General features: G+C 40.8%; 1 protein-coding gene across 3 annotated transcripts in view; it reads right to left on the reverse strand.

Annotated features, from left to right (window-relative positions):
- The window catches only part of CDK5RAP2 (CDK5 regulatory subunit associated protein 2), a 70866-nt gene that overhangs the window by 11837 nt on the left and 34899 nt on the right, over positions 1-24130 (reverse strand). The window contains exons 19-32 of one of the 3 annotated variants that reach the window (XM_058038160.1): positions 23700-23795; positions 23091-23138; positions 22294-22478; positions 19776-20238; positions 16872-17136; positions 15323-15439; positions 12567-13161; positions 10456-10688; positions 7918-7966; positions 6991-7175; positions 5720-5845; positions 2015-2131; positions 1560-1749; positions 1226-1347 (exon numbers count right to left, since the gene is read on the reverse strand). In XM_058038160.1, coding sequence (XP_057894143.1) covers positions 1226-1347; positions 1560-1749; positions 2015-2131; positions 5720-5845; positions 6991-7175; positions 7918-7966; positions 10456-10688; positions 12567-13161; positions 15323-15439; positions 16872-17136; positions 19776-20238; positions 22294-22478; positions 23091-23138; positions 23700-23795 — 2791 coding nt within the window. The remainder of the gene's footprint in view (positions 1-1225; positions 1348-1559; positions 1750-2014; positions 2132-5719; positions 5846-6990; positions 7176-7917; positions 7967-10455; positions 10689-12566; positions 13162-15322; positions 15440-16871; positions 17137-19775; positions 20239-22293; positions 22479-23090; positions 23139-23699; positions 23796-24130) is intronic. The other 2 variants (XM_058038157.1, XM_058038159.1) reach the window with 2 other exon arrangements.

The following is a 24130-nucleotide window of genomic DNA, read 5'->3' on the forward strand; positions in this document are numbered from 1 at the left end:
AAAAAAAAAGCATGTCTTAATTGCTTCTACTCTTGAAAGATTTAAAGGGCTGAACATTTTTTTTTACTTTGTCCATAAAAGCTACTATGTCTCATGGCAAAAGCTAAAAAATGAGATAAAAGGAGAATGAAGAGGATTTACAAAATGTGAAGTGCAGTAATGCACACTCTGGGGAAAGGAAAAGAAACAGGGAACATCAGAGTGTGGAGGAGGGATGGAGTAGAACTGGGAGTTTAATTTTGTACACCAAAGGAAAAAGAAAACAGATCACCTGGCAACCAGAGGAACAAATCTGAACCTGAGAAAAGCAAGGGCTGTGTTTGCCTTCTCACAAAAAGAGATCAGTACACAAACAACTCCCTGCATTGCTTCCTGCTGAAATCCAACTGTTCAGGGTGTTCTCCAGACAGGGAAGGGGTTCAGCTACATCAGGAGGGTGCTGCCACTCTCTAATGACATGAGGAGCTCTGCAAGGAGAATCCCTTCCACCCCTGAGCTCTGCCTCAAAGCCCCATCCCTACAGGGCTCTTCTGCTTCAGCCAGGCAGCAAAACCAGCAGCTGCAGGGCATAACATGGAGCAGCAGGGAGAAAAAAATCAACTTTTAACAACTTCCAGTGGGAAATTTGCTGGATGTGGTAAGGGTTTTTCAGCAATGAAAGCATCCCACTCTTTACCTCAGCACACCAACAGCTACCTGGTGGCACAGCTTCAAAGGGGGAGGGAGAACACAGGGGAGCTCCAGTCCTCCTCTAACTTTCAGTGACAGCAAAGTGGACATGAAATTATTAAACACCTAATTCAGAAAGCAGTGCTAGCACTTCTGCCAGCCCCAGGGAGAAGCCTCTCCCTCCACCTTCAGCAGAAGGTACCTGGGCAAGCAGGACCTGCAAGGATGCAGCAGCAGGATTTTAGATAACAAATAAGTATCTAAGATCCCCAGGAAACTCATCCAGCCTGAGCCACTAAGTCTTCAATTCTGGTTTTTAGCTTAGCTAAAAAGATAAAGGAAACTTGGGGGTGTGTGGTCAACATCTGACACAGCTCAGGCTTGCAGCCCCCCCAAGGAGAAAGCATCTGAGCAGGAGGTTGTCAGATCTCTTTGCAGAGCAGACACAAGCAGGAGCAAAGGAACAGTGACCCAGCCCTCCTGGCCTTTGACAAGAGCATGTTCAGAGGGAGGAGGTGCAGGGGCAAAGGGCACAGAGCCAGCTGTGCATTTGTACCTGTCCCCCTCCTTCTTGCTTCTTCCAGCTTCTCATACACCTTGATCTCCGTCCGCAGCGACTGCAGCAACTTCTCATTCTCAGAGATCTGATGCTGCTTTACATTAATTTCTGTTTGCAACCTGTTAAGTCCCAATAAACAGCTAGGTTAAATTCTGATTTATTTTTTTTTTCAAAATCTAAAATCCATTCCTCTTTCCCTCCATAATTCTTCCCCTGCCTTTTGAACATATCCATGCCCCTCATTAATATTAATGGCTATGGCTAAACAGATGCCTGTCACACTGACAATTTCTTCTCTAAATGAATTTTTAAATGTGGACACAATCAATACCTGTTCAGTTCATTGCGACTGCTGTAAATTTGACATGTCAGGTATCTGATTTCATCTTCCTTCTGGCAGATTTGTTTTTGCAACTTTTCGTTCTCTTTCTTCATGCATTCATGGTCCTCATGAAGATGCTCAATGACTGCATCCTTCTTAGAAAGAGATTCTCTTAACTTTTCATTTTCCTTTTGTTTATCTGAAACAAGAATAAACACAAGGTATCTGCAATGCCCACAATGCACTAAGGCCTTGATTTTTAACTAAATCAGCTTTTTCAGAGACTATCCAGCTGCTACTCCATTATTGCTAATCCCAGCTTGAATGTTTATGGTTGAGCATGGAATTTCAGGGGTGCAAAGAATGGTTAAGTCAATTTAATGAGTGGACTGTGAATATTTTATTGTTTCCTGATCTGGGATGAGTTGCAGGCTACTCCTGTAAAGAACAGTTTACATTTTTACCTCTAGATCCTTTTGCTAGCATTGCATTCAGAACTTGATTTTGCTTCCTCAGGAAATGTATTTCAGAAGTCAGGGAATTATGCTGCTCTGAGCCATGGATAAAAATGTTTGCAGAACCTATAAATATATACATAAAAGATGATTTATGAGTCATCTCTAGGTCATTAAAGATTAAACTTTCCAGACAAGAACAATTTAAAAAATTGCAGAAAAACATGCTATAAAAGCTATTTCTCCCCTATATATTTTGAAGGTTATCACTACAGGCTAAAAGTCAGCTCAGGTTAATGCCAAGTAATCCAAAGCCCAGTGCAGCACAAGTGCCTCTCATTGCTGGGCAACCATTACTAAAATTGCAGAATTATCCCTGGCAGTCTTCACCTATCAGCTAAAATCCCAACAGGACAAAATGCAGGAGTATTTTGTGACACTGCCATGATTTGAAAAGAAAACTGTAGGAGGGTTTACCATGTATTTTAGTCTTGCTCTGCTCATAGTCCATTGTATTTAGTGAGAGAACAACAGGATTCTACCAGCTAATCCACAGGGGTTAATGGAGGGAGGCTTGTAAACAGTCTGGTGAGAGATCCAGCACAAGGCTGGAGTCACTGTCCTGGCCTCAGATTACAAACTCAGAGCCCATTTATGATCACAGGGATGAAGATTTATCCCTCTTAAATCCGTGTTTCTAACATTTAGATAAATAAGCCAGTCCTGATCACCCCTCAGCAGCCGTGGGGAGGAACAGGCCCCTCCAGAGCTCAACTCACCCTGTGTCCCCTCTCCTCTCATCTCTGAGGATGAGATCCCCTGTGCTCCAAGGGCTGGATTTCCCTCCACGGCCTCCACAAGAATCTCTGGGTAACTGGCAGGAGTGAAATGTCTGACTTTGACAAACATAAGGGTGATGAATCCTGCTCTGAGGACCTTGCTGCACTAGGCAGGTGACTCTAAGTGTTAAATCCTGTACCCAGCAGTTAAACCCCAGCCCAGGCAATCCCCAGTGCACTGCACTGGTGCAGCACAGCCTGCAAAGTGCCACATCCCACTGCCAAGGTGCTGCCTCTGAAATGCAACTCAAGTCATTGTTATTGCCCTTTGTGACCTTCTTATGGTCACTAAAACACTTCAGGACCCACCAGAATTAAAAGCATTTTTCAGCTGATTGGTTATCCCAGTATCTCCCGCTTTAAAGCCTGAGATAAGTACATGAGTGTCAACTATTTGGTTAATAGAGAAATAACCAGCTGGCAGAAAAAATTAGCTGAATGTATGAGGAGGATGCCTTTCAGCTCTGGCAGTTCAATTCAATTTGATGTGCTGCACTTCCTCTGAGTAATCTCATTTTATTGTAATCCCAATTGAAGCTTTTACCCACTACCTAACTGGGATGTAGTGTGCCATGATATGAACCTCTTGTCACTGCTGAAAGACTCAAAGGCTCTGGAAGCCTGGCACTAATGGCATTTTACTATCTATATGTTAAAGAGTTGAGGCAGCTATGTGAACTCAAAAGGCTTTCTCCTTTCAGACTCTAACAAAGCAATCCAAGTTGAAGTGGCAAGGCTTGATGGTCTCATCTTGATTCTAATTTAATTTATTGCCCATCACCCAGCTTTATCCTATTTGAAAAGTTATGCTATTGCAGTTCTACTGAAAGGCTTTAGAATATAACTATTGGTTATCTTACATAATAAGGGATAATGGAGAGCCAGTGGTAATAGGGCCACAATCCCACAATTTGACCCACTATTGAGGCTGCTACTTGTGTGCAGAGCCCTGCTGACATCAATTACTCTCCCCACAGAGGCAAAGGTCCATCTAACCAGAGGAAAGTGGAGCATCAGGGCCCACAATTGCAATACACTTGAGTTCTCATTCTGTTTTGTGCTGAAAAAGTGAGTGCTAAGGAAGCATACCTTGAAGGTTTCAAAGGAAACACTGACTGAAAGAAAGGCACTATTGAAAATCACAGCAATGGGGAAGGAGATATTCACTCCCAGGGAAAGCAAAATAAAGGCATTCAAAAGCTGAAAAGAAGTCTGAGTAGAAACATCAGCAACTTGTGGGTTAAAAACAGCAAACAAACCCCCTTTTAATGTTCACTGCTGTTAAGAACACTTGAAACCTAGGACACTCAAAATTAAACCTTTGATTTTATTTTGAAGCCTAACATTTGAAACTATTGAAGCAATTATTTTAGTTCTACTTGCACTGCAAGCCTCAGCTCTACAGGAATGATGTAGTCATTACCAGCATTTCAGTCATTTATAGGATACTGGAAGCCCAGAGGCATTTAAATACTTAAAGAATCTAAATATTAAAAATGACATGGCAAGAACAGTGGGCAGATGTGTGCATATGCAGCCATACAATATTTATGAGACTTAGAATAAGAATAAATCTATGCAATAACTTCTGTTGAACAAACAATTCAATATCATGAATTCAGCAGGTTGCTGTAAACAATTAAGTATGTTACAACTTAATTGTTTTAAAGGAAAACAAACTAAGGACATTCAGTTAAAAGCAAAAATGTTGAATGCAAGGCACAGAATGGTTTGGGTTAGAAAGGTTCAATTAGCTCCAATCCCTGCCATAGGCAGGGACACTTTCCATGGTCCCAAGGTGCTTCAGCCTGGCCTTGGGCACTGCCAGGGATCCAGGGGCAGCCACAGCTGCTCTGGGCACCCTGTGCCAGGGCCTGCCCACCCTCAATATCCCATCTTCCTCCCCAATTTCCCATCTCAACCTGCCCTCCTTCAGCTTAAAGCCATTCCCACTTGCCCTTGGGAATCCCCTCAGCTTCACTCCAGGATTTCTTTTTACACCAAAAGTCAAAGAAAGCTCATCTATCAGGAAAAAGGAGCCTCACTAGCAAGAGAGCATGTGCATATCTGATAGCATGAAAGAGATCTTTGATACAGAGAGAAACAAGAACTGAAAGAACACAGTGACAAAAAGGAGCTGTTCTAACAGGTAGCTGTTTTTTTTCCTTTACTTTTCCAAATTTCTCCTGCACACATTGGTAGATGTGCAAAGGCAACAAGAAGACAGATGGAAGGCTTAAGACAGTTTATAAAGAAAATATACTTTCACTGCATTAATGGATGCCCTTGCCAGAATCTTTATGAAGCTGTAAAAGAGTTGGAAGTGTTTCAGTGTGGTTATTTCACAAGCACAGAATGCCTTTCCAGCAGTGTAAATACTTCAGGAATGAAATGGATGCTTTTTATCCAGCTTTCCATCACTGTAAATTATCCCTGAAAGCAAACTGCCATGTGCAGGTTGCCTCCATTTAAACAACAACAGAAATGGATCATGGGGATGATGTAAAACATAATGAATCTAATGTCAATACCAGTGGAACTGAGGAAAAGGAAAGTATGTCTGTATTTATAACCTGCTTCCAGTCAGAGTAATATTGCATATTAATCAATTTTCCTATGGGGGAAAAGGTGGGAAGGAGAGTGAAGCAAAGTGTAGAAAAATAAAGGGGTGAGGTGCTTCAAAAGGTGTTCCAAAAGCATCTTTAGTGAAAGCTGGCTACTTGTGAGAAGCTTTAAATCCACCTCAGAGCTTGGCTTTCAGAGATGCTGAACACCAGAACAGAGAACAGTGGCTCCAAACCTTTCCAGTGGCATTTGATCCCTCAGGCACTCAGCAGGAAAGATGGATTCAGTTTCTCATTAAATGAATTCTTACCTTGATCTAGTTCCTTGTCTGTTACTTGTCTCTCAAGCTGCTTCCTCAGTCTCTCATTAGTTTTTATGGAATATTCTAAACGCTGTCTCAGGATTCTAATTTCCTGCAGATGCTCCATTAATAACTCTAAATAAAGCAAGAGACCACTTCTTATTTAGAGCAGATGATTGTATTCCTTTACACTATGTACTGTTGTCAAATCTAATGGGTGTTAATTCTAGAAGATGACACAGAGCTGTTAAAAATGGCAGATATTGAATATCTGACTCCACAACCTCTTTTCCTATACAGTGCTCAAACCATGCATTCAGTGACAACTCCTACTCTACATTCTAACTTAAAGACTTTAAAGCTTTAACTTTTTAACTTTTTTTAACTTCAGGCTCTTCAGATTTCTTCTTCCTACAAAAGTGGAATAGATAACAATTTTATCTACTTAAACATTCCCTGTACTGAGGAAAGAATCCAAAGGTCTGCAATGCAGCTCCACACACCACCAGCACACATTTTTCCTTACAACAATAGGAAGCTCCCAGAGTAACTCAGAGAGAAATTTGACTTTGACTTACACAATGCACTCCACAGTAAAGAAATCTCCTGTATCAAGTTTCATTACTGTACCTTTTCCTTCTTGCTTTGCTATTCTACAATTTTTCTTCCACTGGCTGCAAGTCTCATCCTTCCTCAGGAGCAGATCTGTTCTACCTGTCAGTGTGTGATGTGTCAGTTTATCCATGTCACACACTCCTGGTTTGCTCTGCAATATTTCTCCCTGAACAGGATGTGCCAGCTCAGCTATTAAATTTTCATTGCTGCCGATAAAGTACTGCAAGCATCACTTGTGTTTAGTGGAACTATCCAGGTCAAACATGACACCACTTATTAATTATGCAGCACTTAACAATTCTCAAGGAAACACAACACTGGCTCCTATAAAATTGGAAAACCTCTCCTTTCCCACATAATAATCTCTTGACAATTGTCTATTTTCACCTTAGAACTTGTCTATTTAAAGAGTGTCTGGAGCAAAGTAAAAGCTGGTAGCTTAAAACAACAAGGACACAAACTAACACACTTTATATTGCCTCAAAAAAGGTAATTCAGATGGCTGCCATCTCTGTGTGCCTCATCACTGAAACTGCAATGATTATGCAAGGAACTGGAAAGCTGAGGCAGACAAACATTCTTCATTATTTCTTAATTAGTTCCCTTGTGTGTTATTTATCAGCTTTTCCCAATATCCAGCAAATCTTCCATGGGAAAAACATTACCTGGAGGAAACTTGCTTGGCAGAAGTGGCAGTGTGCTGTGCTGGCCTTCCAGATCATGCCTGTGCTCAGGTGAGCCAAGAGGAGACTTCTCTGACAAATCAAAGTCAGATGAGCTGTGAAGAGCAGATGGCACAGGAGACTCATCCTGCAGATGTTGGTACATGGTGGCATTCTTCTCATTATTCCTTTTGTGCCAAATAAAATGGTTTAAAGTATAAAAGTTACTCTATGATTTTGGAAAGTGAACAGAGGATGCCCAATTTACAGCGATTTACAGGTAAATTTATGTGACGGGGCATGAAAAACCACTGCAAATCAGAGGTTGTATCAAGACTGAAATCCAGCAGGAACAATCACTGGCCCTCCAGCCTACTTTGCATTTTCCAGCACCAGGCAGTCACCTCTGTGTTCAGGGGACCTCAAGCTGCCTTGAACAGGGAGCTGAGCATCTCTGTAGCACTGAAGAATCCCAGGCTGGCAGAAAACCAACAAACACAGCACAACAACACCTGCTCTCTTCACCTTCAGCATCAAGGAGCTGCGACAACGATGAACTTCAGCAGAGCTGCACAGGAGTGACCCTGAGCCAGCGCCAAGGGCATGGGGACCCTCAGGGAGGGACTGTCCCTCCTGGCCCCTGCACCAAGAGAATGTCTCAGCGTGCACCACGCTGGATTGTGGACATGCTTACTGTTGTTCATGAAAAGAACGATCCTGGTGGCACAAGTTTCTCTTTCAGCCTCTCACCTGCTTGGTGAGAAGTGGGGAAAAAAAGCCTTAATCTGTTTTCAATGGATGGTTTATTAACAAAATAGATATTAATAAGCAAAGCCCTGCCAAACAGCTAAACATGCCACAGAACACGGAGTATCCTTATCAGTTGATGAAACAACCATATTTTTGCTAAACATTCAGTTGCACTCTTACCTTTGAGCCAATTCATAAAGTATAGTGACTTCTGTACCTATTGATTCTCCTGCAAAGCAGAAACAGCTGATTAAAAACACACACTGAGAATTACAATTTTTCCCCCTCATTCTTACTCTATTTAAATACAGAGTAGTAACTTAATGAGAAATTAGAGGATTCAACAGATATTAGCACACTTTGTATTAGTGTCAAATGCTGTACATGACCAAAACCATTTATAGCCCAGCAACAAAGCAATAGCTTTGCTCTGGAACTCACAAAAAAAATTATCAGGGACCAACAACAGATGCCAGATTTTACAGCCTTAGTGTTTTAATTAGCATACTTACTTGAAATAATTGTGCTACATGGCAAAAGGATTACAGGCACATGTTGTTATTTCTTCAATAACATTTATATAAAAGAAATTCCATTGCACTTGGATTTTTTCTGCTGGTTTTGGAGTCAAGCTAACAAGTCATCCTTAATGAAGGAGCACACACACACAGGATTTTGCCTGCAACACTCTGTGGAATTGTGTGTGAGCACAGGCACAATTCAGTGCAAGAGATCTGGACTCAGACTCTAATTTGAATAGAGAAATAAGAGCTTGGTGGTGTCACCTTGGCTCCCCCTATTTTAAAATTTTTGTGCAATTAAGCAAAAGTGGCAGGGAAGAGTTGCACAGCTGAAATTTCAGGGGAATGAACTGAAGGTCAGGATGGAAATGCAGAGACAGACAGCTGCTCGTGCTTCTTCTTTACAGTCAATTCTTAGTACACTGGATGTTCTTTACAACCCTACAAACATCATTTTACTTTAATGTGTGATTCAATGCAGCACCATTGTGTTAGATATATTGAATTGTCTCAGTTGTCAGTGACTTTTCATAGTATATAGGATACCATCTGTTGGTTTAAAGGCATTTAATGTTTATTCACTACAGTCTTCTCATTTGCAATGCAAGGAAATTCTGTAGCCACCGAAATCGTTGAATACACTCAATCTTTTATTACCCTGCCATGACACAAGGCTGTAATACCTTTTTCTCACACACAGCTGCTTTATATGAGCAATCAAAACTGCAACATCCTGCCATGATGTGCGTGAAAGGCAGAACACAGAGCATGCTGTGGCTGGGCCCCAAATGGGGCTGAGCAGAGGCAGCTCCAGGGGGATGGGAGGGTCAGTCCCCATCTCAGGCACCCCAGGGGTTTTGCTCCTGCAGCTGAGATCTGTGAAGGATTGCTGGCTGTTTGGGTCAGCAAGAGCAGCACTTGTGACACCAGGAAAAGATCTTGCTTGCTGTTCCTCACAAGAGCATCCCTTCTCCATCCCCCTCCTGCTAACTTTCTCCAAACTACAGACTGAGGGCAGTATGCAGGTTATACTCTTCCTTCTAGGGCCAAATGTCAATTGTGATGCTCATTTTCCAAAACATGGTTGTATTTTAGCTCTCTTATGAAAGGCAGTGTACATTTCTCCACCAGCCAGACTAGCAGGCAGCTAGATGCAGATCCCTTAGGAAAATCATGGAATAATTTAGGTTGGAGAAGACATCTTAGATCATTGAGTTCAGCTGTTACCCCAGCTCTGCCAGGCTCATGTCATGTCACTAACTCATGTCCCCAGGTGTCTTCAACAGTCAGCTGGGCTGTTCCCTGAAACAGGAAACCCTGAAGCTATGTGTAACAAAACTTTCATATAACCACTATTTTTTTTGGCAGTTAAAATGTGCTTGTGTTGAGATGACCCCAAACAGCAAGTGTCAATAAAGAGTACAGCTACAAAAGCAAAACCCAGTCAAGGAGCAATGGCCATAAAGTAAAACAGAAGTTCCACCTCAACATGAGGAAGAACTTCTTTAAATTGAGGGTGGAACAGATGTGGAGTCTCCTTCTCTGCAGATATTCCACACCCATCTGGACATGTTCCTATAGCACCTTCTCCAGGTGACCCTGCCTTGGCATGGACTTGGATTGGATGATTGCCACAGTCCCATTTTATGAAAAATCCTTTCCTTAGGATTTTTCCTCCTGAGAAGCTGAAAGGCCTCAGGAACAAAATGTGAACAATGATTATCTGCTGCTGTGGAATGCAACAGGTGCATCTGTGATTGGTCTCATGTGGTTGTTTCTAATTAATGGCCAATCAGCTGTCCAGACTGTCTCAGTCACAAGCCTTTGTTATTCATTCTTTTTCTATTCTTAGCTGGCCTTCTGATGAAATTCTTTCTTCTATTCTTTTAGTACAGTTTTAATATAATATATATCAAAAAATAATAAATCAAGCCTTCTGAAACATGGAGTCAACATTCTCGTCTCTTCCCTCATCCTAAGACCTCTGCAAACACCATCACAGATGATCTCCAGAGGTCCCTTCCAATTCTCTGATTCTTTGTGCATCATAAAAATCTTACCTTCAACGACAGTCCTCCCCATAACCCATCCTAAAGCAACCAACAGCAAGGAAAGCTTCCTTTCACCAACAACCAAATAAAATCCCATTTCCAGGGCGTCCATGGATCTGACAAGAAGCACAAACACTGCTGCTCACCATAGAGGAATTTCATCTCCAGTTTCTCAAACTGCAGCACACTTTGGTTCAGCTGCTCACGGAAGCCTTCAGCAAGATCATAATCCACATCACTGGCCTGCAGGAGCTCCTCAAAGGCCTTCACCAGGCTGCTGAGGTGCTGGTGGTAGGTGGCACAGCCACAACGGATCTCCTTGATCTGCTGGCATTGGAAGCTCAGCTCCCGAACTTGGGAGTGAACCAACGAGTCATATCTGAAAAAATGAAATTAGCTGTAAAGCCTTGCTGGCCATAAATGACATTTAAATATAAATAAAATGGGAATTAAGCTTATATTCCTAAACTATAATTTTATGTGGTTCAATTTGGTTTTAAAATGCTTTTAACAGCCACAATGAGAGATGTATTGTCTCTGCTTGTTGAGTTTGGTATTTAGAGATTATTCTCCTTCACTTAACTGCATCATTTATAAAATGGGCCAAGACTAATGGGATGACTTGATGGCCTGCTTGGAAAGAACATGGATGGCACCAGAGGTGCCAAATTAAACTAATTAAGAATGAATACATGTAAATTGTTTTCAAGAATACACATATTTTTCCTGATTGGTTGGGAACTTTTTTTTTGTTTGGTGTTCTGTGGTTTTCTTAACTCCCTATGGAAGCAGGCAACTGTCCCTTCTCTGAAACTATTTCCTGACAAAACAGGTATTGGACTTTCTGAACTGATGCTTTCACCCAGTCTGAAAATTCTCCATATCTCTGCATGTGTATTGCAAGAAACAGTGACAACCACTGAGGTGCCCAAACTCCTGTACTCCACAAGCCAGGATATAAATTTAAACTCAGATCAGCTGAATTTATTTATTGAATTTACACTTGCAAATGTAGGCATCCCCTTTGTACTGCCATTGTCTGTACCACAGGCAGAATTCTTTCTCCAGAATCATCCATTAGCAGGGAAAAAAGGAGAGAAGATGTTAAAAGATGCAGGGAATCAAACAAAATCTATGGTGATGTGGGTTGTTACAGCATTTTTACTGTCATTTGTATAGGAAGAGATGCATAACTCATTTTGGGGTCTGTCATTTGTGACTCATGACATTGTCCTAGACAGTGGCCATAAAATCCTCACAGTGATCCACAGGGTCTCATCCCTTAATTCACAGCTGGATCTTTCTTTGTAAAATGGATGAGATATATTTTTAAGGGATGTAAATGCCTATGGACTCTGTAACACCACTGTATTTTCCACCAGTGAGCCTCAGACACACACAACAGTCCATGCTGGTGGTTCTTCACTGTCCTCAAATATTTCCACTCAAGCATTTGGAAGACAGGCACAAGGCTGAATGCCTTTCCTTGTTACAATTTCTTGTATTCCACAGGCCCTCAGCACAATAACAGTATTTAAAAGGGAGAAAAGGAGGGTGGATGTTAAAAAAGGCTCACTCTTATGATCCCCCACTGTATGTTTGCAATTTGTACATATGCAGCCAAAATGCTGCCCCAAGTCTCAAACAAAATCCAAGACTGATTCTTTTCAGTCTCCCATAAATGATTTTCCAGCTTATGAGCTTATGCTATAAAATTTCATTCATTAATTCTATATTTATCTCCTCTCACATCCTTCATAGGAAGGCATTACAGCCCTCAACTGCAAAATAAATTGGAACTAGAGCGTGAACATCTTATGTTTACACATCAAGTCTGGGCACTCAAACAGAAGGGCCAGCACCAATCTGCCAGCCCATTGCCCACAAAAACATTTCTGTCTTAAATGAGGTGTTCCATTTTCCTACACTTGACATCTGAAAATACCCTGAGTGCTGCAGACTGTGGTGCTCTGAGAGAGGTGAGCCTGTCCCACAGGTAACTGAGATCTGAGCTCCAGAGAGGATCTCTCACAGCAAAGAGTGGTGTGGGAGAGACAGATGTGCCTGGCACAGATTTATCAGTTTTGTACTGAAGGGTCTTTTAAAAAACATTCCAGTTCCCTTATGCTAATGTTAGTGAAATTTAGCCCTTACTGTAACAACACTTGTGAATAAAACTATCCTCATCTCACCTTGCTATGCTATTTGGCATGGCTGTTTACAAAAGGGAACCTCAAAGAGGAGCAGTTTTACTCACTTGGATGGTGATGTTGCTCTCAGACTGCTCTCAAGAGGATACATTTCATCAAGATGCACATTCACAACTTGCTCTTTGTCAACTTCTGCCTCATTGGCCAACAGCAGCTCCTTAAGGTTTTGTGCTGCCCACATATCAGGTGCTTGCAGAGACTCAGAATCACTGGTTTTGGTGTGGATCTCATCCAAATCCAGCTGAGGGACACCAGAGGATGTCTGGACTCCTTCCATGGCTGTACCTTGTATTTGTGTGACAAACCCTTCCCCAGGCAGGGCTGCATCCCTCACAGCCCCACTGGAAACAGCACTGAAGCAGAGCTGCTCAGAGCCCTGCAGCTGCAGCAGGAACATTTTGTACTTTTCAAGCTCAGACTGCATATTCTTAACTCTTTGTTTCAGTTCTTCTATGTCCTCTGTGGCTCCACAGCCCTGGAGTTCATCAGTTCTTGCTCCACTCCCTTGGTGAGCACACCTGGAGTCTGAAAGTGCAGGGGCTGAGTCAGTGTCCTCGTGTCCCATGGGATAAAACTCTTCATCCACCTCTTTTAATGAACTCTGGATATTCCCACTGCTAATGCTACGATGATTTTGCATTTCTGAAAAACAGGAGGCTTGTCTGTGAATATTAGCATTTCTTTATCTGACATTCTGTTCTTAACAGCACTAGGATGAATTATTTCAATTCTATAACAGCAGAATCAAAATGTAGGTAATTACAAGCTATACATTATTAGTTTGGGACTTTTGACCTCTCTTAATGATTTTTCATTAATTCAATTTGCACATCAAGTACTTCAAAACCTTTATTACCTTTCAAATAAACAATACTCAAAATACAACCAACTTTCTCTTCCCAAATGCTGGAAAATTTCTTTTGCCATATGCTCTCCTGAATCAGGCACTGATCAAGCCCAGACCTTTCCAGCCACAAAACATTATAACCTCAAACATGAGGCAAAGGAGACTGATTTCACATGGTGCCTCCTAAAGCTTCTAATTAAATATTCTTCTTCTCCTCACTTCAAAAATCTATACAAAATCAATTGGAGCATAAAGTCAGTGGAATTTTAAAAAGACTATCAACAAAACAGTCAGATTTGGAAAGGAAGCTATAATAACTTCTTTTTAAAAGGTCTTCTAAACAAACCCCACTAAAGGGTTTGGTATTAAAGGTTTTACATTGATATGAACATCACATTCCCTCAGGTGACTTTGCCATCCATAAGTAATGCAATCACCTCAGATTCAGCCCAGTAAAAGCCATAAATTCCTACAGAAGATCCATGTTTAGAGTTCTGTGCATGTTGAGGGCTGTAGGTGTAAGTAGCCAGCAAAATGATTATTTTCTAGTTACCAGTAAATTAAATTTTCCCCTTCTATTAGTTCTGCAAAAGATCATTTGAATTAGAACTTCCCTTTTGGGAGCCAATTCATTGATCTTTCAGACAGGTTGCAATACTTTCAGATTGGTTTCCATGGAGAATTTCAATGTCCAGGTTCAAGCTGTAAATCACTACAAAAACTCAGGGGGAGCAGCTCTGTATGAAAGCCCAAGACCAGGAGAATAAAAATAAATATTATATAAAAGCTGGAATAAAATGAAGCTGTGATTGTGGGATATCAGCACTGCCCAGAGCAGCTGTGGCTGCCTCATCCCTGGGATGTCCAAGGCCAGGCTGGGCTGGGAGCAGCCTGGGACAGTGAGAGGTGTCCCTGCCATGGCAGGGGTGGGTTGGGATGAGACTTAAGGTCCTTCCAACCCAAAGAATTTTCTGATTTGAAAATTTTCTGATTTGAAAATCTGAAAACCATTTCAGAGGATGTTTGCTGCACTCTTCTCATTTTGTGTGGCACTCCAAAGGAAAGAAGTGTTTCCAGGAAAGTGCCTGTGTATGGATTCTGGAGGATTCAAGGGGGGAGTGCAACACTGCATTCTTGAACTTCTGCTGCAGTTAGACAGATGGCAAAAATCCCCAACACCAGGAGAAGTCAAACTCTGAAACCCTGACTCCATGCATCACTCCAGGTAACAAACAGAGAAAATAAAACCAGATGCTAACAAAGATATTCCAGATCAGAGCACTGGCTATGGTTTATAATGCACGAGTGCCCTCTAATTAAAGAGGAGAACTAATGAGCTCCCTGTGTCCACACCCCCACAGGGTGCACTGAGCAGGACCCTGCACACCAAAGGATTACAGAATTGGCCAAATCCTCTGCACTCTCCAGTGCTATCCAGGTTACTCAAGCCCTCCCAAAAAGACTAATGGATGATGCACAAACGTGGAACACACAGCACTAAGTCTATTTACATTTTCATTAAATGATTCCATTAGGCTTCAGCCTACTCGAATGCCTTCAAATAATTCAGATAAGCAAAATTCTATCACTCAGTTGCTTCATTCCAATAGTTCAGAGCTAGATGGAGAAGCAGTAACAAACATTTAATTCAGAGAGGAGTTCAGAAGTGAGGTCATTAGCAACAGAGATCAGAGTTAGGCATACAACTCATTATTTTTACTGGAACCAGACTCATAAATCCCTGTGGCCCTTCTGAAAGCACAACCCTGAAAGACCAACTTGGATTCTTGGAGCAATTAATCCATGGCAGCTAAGAAAACCAGATTTAAAATCCACAAATAACAGCAAGGGAGATGATTACCTGAAGCAGTTTACAATTTTGTACCACTCAGAAGAAATTGAAGCTTTTAAATTTCCTTTTTTTTTTCTAAATTCTGTACCATATAAATGCTCTACCTTGATAGTTTTGCTGATTTTTGTCCTTCACATTTTCCTTCTTGTCCTCTGTACCTGGATCAACATCATGGAACTCCACCTGGGTCTCAGTATTATCCAGTTTGGGCAATGAGACAACTGGAGGGGAAAGGTTAAAGAGAAAATGGAGACAACAGTGGGGAAAGGTAAAAGAGAAATCAGTAAGAGACTGAAAAAAAATTAAGTGGGAATAGTTTAAAAATAACCAAATCAAAACCAACCAACCAAATCAATAAATAAAATCAAAAAAGTAAAAAAAACCCTCACATCTCATAAACACAAACCTGGTTCTCTGACAGTTTGGAACAGGAAAATCTTTACTGATAATATGAGTATCTTTAAATACTTGAACTAATTATAAGGGCAACCACTCAGAATTCATTGCAAAGGCTCCCACTAACAAATGAAGACAAACATTTGTAGGTCTCCTTTGTAATGGAACAGTAAATCAATCTCTAGTGCATTTTTAAATGTTTTATGTTCAGCTTAGAGAAAAGGCTTAGAAGTTTCTCCAGTGTGAGCATTGATCACAAAGCAATCTGCTGCAATCACTGCAGCAAGTCTCACAATCAGCAAGGGTGCAGCCCAGCTGTTACCCAAGGGAAGAAACCAGAGAGGAGAGGAAATCACAGCAGCTCTGCAGCTCCTGACTCCTTCAGGATCTAATTCAAAGCCCTGCCCTTCAGGATTCTCCATGGGTTTTGCACCTACCTGAATTAATTGCTCCAGCCCCATCTCCCAAAGTATTTATAACAAATTGTACCATATCTGTGCCTTACCACAACAATGTTATATTTAACAGGACTCTCTGCAGCCTCTGGGCCTGACAGTGGCTCACTCACAACTTGTCTGAGTCTTATTTTTATATTTCCTCTCCCTTACCTATCCTTCACACCCCTGCTCAGTTTTTAATCCAACTGCTAAGTTTATTTTTATTTTTCAACCACCCCAAATCTTTATCTAATACCCATTGCTCTGTCTTACAATTTGTCATACTTTGCTGATCCCAGTACTTTGTCAACAACTGAGTTTAAATTAACCCAGCCACAGTGGGAACAGACACAGCTGACTTGACTGATCAGTGGAATATTGGAAAAGTTTAATTATCCAGCATAAACAAAATCAGGATTTTTATACTCTCTTGTCTCCATTACAGGCAGTTTTCATTAAATTTGGCATCTTATGAAGGGAATTTTTAATTTACCCAAACATTGATATATGTGTGCACGTGTAACACCCTGTGTTCTGCCATTTATTACAGACCTTACATATGTACACAGCACTTTCTGTCCCACAAAAATCTGGTTTACATCTTAATGGCAAACAGAAAAAAAGGTGTTTTTTCAAGGTCTACACATATTTGTCTACTCAAGAAACTTGCAAGATTAAGCAGTATTGTAGTATATAAAGATGATCTGCATTTACTTTCTGCTGCAAGAGAAAGTAAATGCAGATCATCTTTATATACTACAATATACTCCAGGTCCTACTCCATGCAGGGCCAGAGTCACCAGATTTGTTCTTTTTTTACCTCTCCCCGATGTGTTTCCCTGTGCAGGCTCCCCTGGAAGGTCTCCAGCTCCAGACTCATGCAGTAATTCTCCATTAGGCTGTTCCTGAAAAGGTTTGGTTTGTGTTTCACAGGCTCTCAGACCTTCAGGAGGTGCCCTGCAAGGATTTTGTGCTTCTGGAGCTGATTTCTGCACCCAGGAGTTCAAGGGGACATTTCCTAATGCCCTGCAGGATCTCACAAGCACAGGCAGCCTGGACTTCTTGGGCAAGGAAGCAGAGCCAGCCTGAAAAAGGCAGGAAGAAAATGGGGAGTTAGTGATTTGTGTGTAACAGCAAAGTGTAGGAAGTATAAACAAACAGGCCAGGAAAAATAAAAATTCTCCTGTAAAATCAGGCAGCTGTCACATTAGTTTTGAAAATAAAATTGCAATACCCTTGGCTACATGAGAAATAAACATTCAGAGAGGCAAAACACCCATTTCTGTGGTACAATTTTCTGTAAGTCCCAGCTGTTCATGCATCTGTAACTTTCCAGCTCCTGAAGCAGGACAGCAAATCCAGCAGTGCCCACCAAAGGCTTTAACCACCAGGTGTATCAATTAGCTCTGGATTTGTGGCTGCCTCAGGAAAACAGTTTCTCACCCAAACTGACCCCTCTAACTGCTGCTTCCCACTGTCATTATATCATAAATGTCTGCCAGCCCAGCAACTTCTTCCCTTAAAACCTTTTTTTTTTTTTTAATTTGAGGATCGTCCTCATTTTTCAACAACTCCTAAACTTATTTTCCTTTCTTCCTTTAGTCTCCACCCAACATGTCCTACTTCCACAGCTTTGAGAAAATCAGCATAACTTTGCATCAGCCAGAGGACATTTATTCTGCCACAGAGAAATCCTTTATGAACAAAACCATTTTCTTCACCCATCCACTCTATAAATTGCTTCTGAAGGATTCCCATTTCCTGCTGTAACAGACATTCCCTCACTGGAGCTGGGGGAAGCTGCATTTCTTAAGTCACTACATTTTAGCCTCTCACCTTTGGAAGACTCTGCATAAAATAAATGTTCCTTGTTTAAACCCCGCAGCACAAACCAGTGCTGTCTCCAAAAAGATAAAAGCATGCCATGTGTTGATGAGAGTTATGGAATTGTGTGTAATAATAATAAAAACCAATAATGGCATGTTCAGATAGATTTAGTTTATAATTTTGCTGTTCATTTGCTCCACCAGTGCTGTTAAGTCCCCTAATTTCTTTCACCACCCAATGTATTCTGAAATACCTTTCCACATTCACTTCTCAGCAATTACAGTCTTTACACAATTTAAAATCATAAAAAGCAAGTTCCATTTTCCAAATGCCACCCTCAATTCCTTTTGTACATATATGAGAACAGTATCCTTCACAGGCTGCAAAATAAATCCAGAACTTCCAGCTAACTAAACTGCTTTAATAACACCAAACCATTTCCAGCTGTCTCAGGGCTGTGGCACAGACACATTTGTCACCCAGATTACCCAAAGGCCACTTCAGCTGGCTACATCAAATTATTTATAAAAGCCATTCCAAAGCTAAAGATACAGTGCATTAGTCCAAACAAGAAAGCTTTTAAAGCAACTCATTCAAGGGCTGCATTGAGGGTGCCACTGATTAAACCAGAGAGGAATCTGGAAAATGGTAAATAAGAACAGCAAACTGAAACTCAGGGGAAACAGGAACTTGAAAAAGAAAAAAAATTGCAGAAAGAATCATAAAATCATGGAATGGTTTGGGTTGGAAGGGACCTTAAAGGTCACCTCATTCCCATGGCAGGGACACCTTCCACTGTCCCAGGCTGCTCCAAGCCCCATCCAGCCTGGCCTTGGGCACTGCCAGGGATCCAGGGGCAGCCACAGCTGCTCTGGGGAAGAATTTTTTCCTAATATTCCATCTTCAATATCTCAGTATCCTGCTCTCCTTCACCTTCAGGCCATTCCCCCTTGTCCTGTCACTTCATGCCCAGAACAAAGCCTTATCAACATCCCTTCACTTACAAGCCCCTTCCTTCAGAAAAATGAACCCAAGAGGAACAAGCCAGAATAAAAATAAGCCACTCCTAATTGCTACGTCTCAGAAACCTCTTGATCACTAAAGTTATGGAAACCACTCTTTGCAGAAGGTGCTACAACATTCCCTGTTAGCAGTGCACAAAATCAAAAGCAACGCTCCCCTTTGTCTGCTCTGCAGGAGCCAAGATCTTCAAAGAGTTTTCAACTTCACTTCTATCACTGCTGCTGAAACAATACACAGAACTCTTTAGCAGACACTGTTTTCCCACCTCTTTGTTTGGGATCACAGTCTGCCTGCAGACAGAAGCTTCAAAACTCATCTGGCCCCAGCACAGCCAGCCTGCACTCCCACAACAGCCCCTGTGCAAACACAGCAAACTGTCCCCATGCCACAGGGCAGCCCTGGCCACACTTCTCAGGAAGCAAGACATAATGATAGGATGTTAATAAAACCCTAAAATTGAGATTTGAGTTTGTGGAAGTGTCCCACTGACCCCTCCACAGCCTGCTCCCAGATGTGATGCAAATCTGGAATTTTCTAGAACACTTCTGCCATTTAGACTTCATCAGTTCTAAGCGCTCTAGTTGTGTACATCATGAACAAGAAACAGAGACTCTCTTTTTCCAAAAGCTGTAATATTTACGAGTGTGTGGTCCCAGGGAGAATTGAAATTCAATTAATTAACGTTCTAAAGCATGCTGAAGTAGGAGATGAAAAGCTCTGAATGTTAAGAACAATTATCTAAAATATATTTGGCTTACATCTCTTTTCCTAATATTAAAAATCATACAAAAGCAAGATTTAATATTAGAAATGAAACATATTTTTCACTTTTTATACATCTATTCCCTGAGTACAAAAAACAGAATAAACTTACTTCATTTGTTCTAGTAAAAGAAAGTCTTTCATGCTGTTCACCCTTCTTATACACATTTTCTTGCTGATGTTCTGCTTCTGCATTTAATCTTGAATATTTTGACTTTTCTTCTGAGGCTCCTTTTTTGCCTTCATGTTTGAATCTCATGACATTACTCTCTAAAGTCATTGTTTGCATAGCTGCATCTTTCAATTCCACTTTCAACAACTGACTCGCCTTATTAATCTGTGGCACTGCATCTGGATAAAGCTTCTCCTCCCCATCAAAAGCTGATTTCAATTCTGCTCGCTGCTTTAAGAATTTAGTGACCTGCTTGAAATGTTTGAGTTGAGCTCTTAGTTGAATAATCATTTGCCTAAGATCTTTTTCATCCTTTTTCTCTATATCTTCACTTGAACATTCTTCCTCTGTCGTGTTCAGATGATCTAACAGTTCATTTACAATTTTCATTTGTTCTTGTCTGCTACACTCAGGAAAGAGGAGAGAAAAGACATGAATTTAGATTTCTATTTAAGCAAACAAAAATACCTTCCAAGAAACCCTTCTGCTGTGTTGTGACATATCTGAAATTCCCAGGAGGTTCTGTTTTTACTCACTAATGAATTACTCACTAACAGAGTTTTTGGAACCTTTTCACAACATGAATTTTATCATAAATTGCCTCATGATGGCTTTTTTCCTATTTAACACAGAAATATAAGAAATATGAATGGATTTTCAAAAAGTTTACTCTCTACCTCAAAAGCTAATTTATACCAACAGCACACCAGGCTCTAGACCATATAATCATAGATTAGCCCAAGTTGGAAAGAACCCATAAGGACCATCAAAGTGTAACTCCTGGCCCTGATGTTGATTTTGTGTGCAAATCTACTCCTCCATGAATTTCTAATGGAACAGGGAAGATGAAAAGTGAGAAATCAGCCAAAAAGCCTACAAAACCATCTCAATACAGACACCAAACTGCCCCATGGATAACTAGAAGCTCATGGACAGCAATGTTTTAAGAGAAACTGAAGCCAAATAAGAGGCATTTAAAGCACAAGCAAGCTCTGAAATTCTAGAGACAATTTCATGTGTCCAATAGAGAGCTGTTTGTGCCATTAAACATATAAACCAGAGTTTTAAACAACTGCATTTGTATCATTTAGCATTTGAAATGGTAGAAGCTAACTAGGCTTTTTATGGCTTCCTCTGGCATCTAATGGCATTAGTGAGAATTCAGCTGTGCAAAGCACAGGCTCATCACCCATCAGCCTGGTCATTTATACTTGAACACAGGAAAAATTACACACTAGAGTGGTAAAGATGACGGTGCTAGAATTACTCATTAGCCAACTTTTAAGTAAAGATAACAAATAAACAATGTTTTCTCTTCATTTCTAAGGGAGTAGTATCTCCTCATTCACCACTAACTACTCCTGTGACAACTAAGACAATTTATGCCTGTTGGGAGAGTTTTAAATAGTAATGTAAAAGTACAGAATTGCCTCAGTGAAGCCAAGTGCAGCATGGTGAACACAGAAATCAGGGTCTGACTTGTGTAACTCCACTGGAGATTCTGCTCCCAGCACTGGGAAAGTCACAGAATTCTGCACATAGTCAGTCCAGAGACCAGGAAAGCAACTAGAGAAGGAAAAGGAGCTACAGGACAAGGAAAGGAACATGAGCTACAGCAAACTATAACTCAGTGCTCAACCAGGAGATTAAATGGTGTGAGCATGAAACTGGGGTAAATCAGTCAGGGTGCGTGGTTTTCTCTGCTTGGCACTGCCCAGTTCCTATGGAAATGAGCATTTCAGCTGGGAATTGATCAAATCCCAATGTAACACACACATAGACTCTTGAATTCCACTGGTGCCAGTAGGGCTTATATAGATTTAGGTCCTCAAGTGTTTTCTCCTACATAAAAAATTACCCAAGAACTGAGAACATAGCTCAGCCAGTCCTACACATGGAATAATCCTTTAGTCAAGTGCAGGACAGGGCCCCAACTCCCTAAACTGAGAGCAGCAAAGCCCTGTCCAGGCAGCCCAGGTGTGCAGCACCATCCATTCAAAATGATCCTTGTAAAACCAACCCCAATTCCTCCATCCTTAGCTCCTTTTACACACTGTTTTTACAGTAGTATTGTCCCTTCCACCACACCACTCTTCACTGGCCTGTGCTCTCAGATATTTTGGGTTTTTTCAAGAAAAATAGCAGCTACTGTCAACTAAGCCCTTTGACTCTGTTAGGCCTCACCCTGGAAACAATCAGTGCCTGCACTAAAGCTCCCTGGATCAGTAACTTTGCAGAGTTTCTTTCTTGCCATGGATTTTTTTTTTAAGGATTTCTACTGATAGTATGTTTCCTAATTACTTAATTGCATGATAGACTAAAATGGCTCTGAAGGTGCCTTGCCAATCTCTCAGGTAAATTAGACAGTGCCATTATCTAAATTCACTTTAGCAAAATTACCTTATTCTCCTCTCAAATAGAAATACTGTCAAAAGCAGTGCACATCCCTCATACTCACGTAGATTCCAGCACAGATGTTCTATTTTCTCTTAGAGGAGATGTGAGCAAGTTCTCTCCTGTTTCATGTTCACTCATTCCTGTTCTCAAGTGTTTGTCAGTTGTATCATGCTCAAATTGAGGCTTAATTGGACTCCTATAATGTCTGTCTTTGCAGAAACTCTCTGAATAGCCTGATGGAGTTATCTGTTAAAAAATTGCAAACATTGTCTTATTACACAGGTATGTAATGTTCTATTAAATTCAGGGCTGTAATCTTTCTGTAATCAGGTTCTGTAATTCCTGATGCTCTTTATCTACATTAAGAAGCACCCACAGACATTTTGCTGACTATTTATTAATAGAAAAACTAATTAACATCTATTTCATATGATTAATTCATAGGGATCAGTTGTTTAGTAAGGAGTGAGAAGATTTCCCTGAAGGTCTTTATCTAACAAGAGGCATGAAACTTCTGGAATGTTGCCTGCAGACTGCAGCTAACAATTTTATTAGCTCAGCTTTGAATCATTTGTATTTACAGTGCAGATTCTGTCCTGGGATCTCCAGATTCAAGCCCTGATGGCTGGGACAGGACAAAACTTGGAAGCATTTACAAGCTGCCAACTTTCTGTATAAAACAGCATGGACGTGTTATATAAATTCCAAGGGATTTCTACCTGGGATCTCCACAGCCATTCAAACCCCAATTAAACAATCAAAATCTGCAGCAATGACATGAGAACTCAATCTGGGCCCATCTGGGCACAATTCCCATCAGCAACAAGAGCCAAAAGAGTTTTAGAATACATCACTTACCTGTTTATCCACCTCACAAGGAAAATCCAAAGATACTTGAAGGCATACCTGGTAAACAGAGAAATTACAGATTTCATAGGGGAAAATATCATCCTCCTTCAACATTACAAACCAGTTTGCAACCTGAGTTATTTTATGATTGCATGATGCTTTATCTCACATTGATTAGATTGAGAGGCCAGCAGATTCCTGGTTGTATAAAATGCAGTTTACCATTTACCAAGTTATCAAGCATTTCAACCCTAAAGATCTACAGGATTTTTGCCTCAATCACAGCAAGTGAATCTCACACAATTTGTACTCCAGGCCTGACTGCAATGGAGGCAGGAGATCAACCTGAGTGGATGTAAAGGAACACAATTTCAAGGGACTCTGTTATCCCCATTCAGGGTGACTATGAGTACTCAAACAGAAAACAATGAAAGCAATCTTGAATGCAAAACCAGCCCAGAAATACAGGAAAAAAGCTTCCAGAATATAACAATTACTTGAAATTAAATCAGAAACCAAGAAAAGTATGTTTTGTTTGCAAAATACTTCATGCTCTGAGAGAATGAAGACATTTTAAAGGCATGCAGAGAAGACAGCACTGTCCCAAAATGCTCCTACCTGACTGACCCTCTCACAAAACTGACTGTTCTGCACCTTCTTGTCATTGTCACCATCTTCAGGCTGCATCACAGGCTTCTCTGGTGTTCCAAGACACTACACAAAGTATGGAATGATGTGAAAATGTAGCACAAAAAAAAAATACTGTGATATGAAACGTGCATAAATAAGTCAGTGATATGTCTTAAAAGAAAAATAAAAAAGCCTGTAATACAAAGTAACAAACACTGAATTAGATTCCTTCAACAAGATCAAAGAAAATTAATATAAACCCCAGGAATGACTCATATCAAATAAAGTGAAACTTCATCTTATATATTCCTTCATTTTTATTTAACCCTTCCTCCTCAGAATTTATAGAAAATATAAAAACCATTTAACCTCTCATGGCAAAGAAGCTCTGCATCCTCAGTCGTGTCCCCATTCTGCCT

This window comes from Melospiza georgiana, chromosome 20 (genome assembly GCF_028018845.1).
Source record: "Melospiza georgiana isolate bMelGeo1 chromosome 20, bMelGeo1.pri, whole genome shotgun sequence".
NCBI lineage: Eukaryota > Metazoa > Chordata > Aves > Passeriformes > Passerellidae > Melospiza > Melospiza georgiana.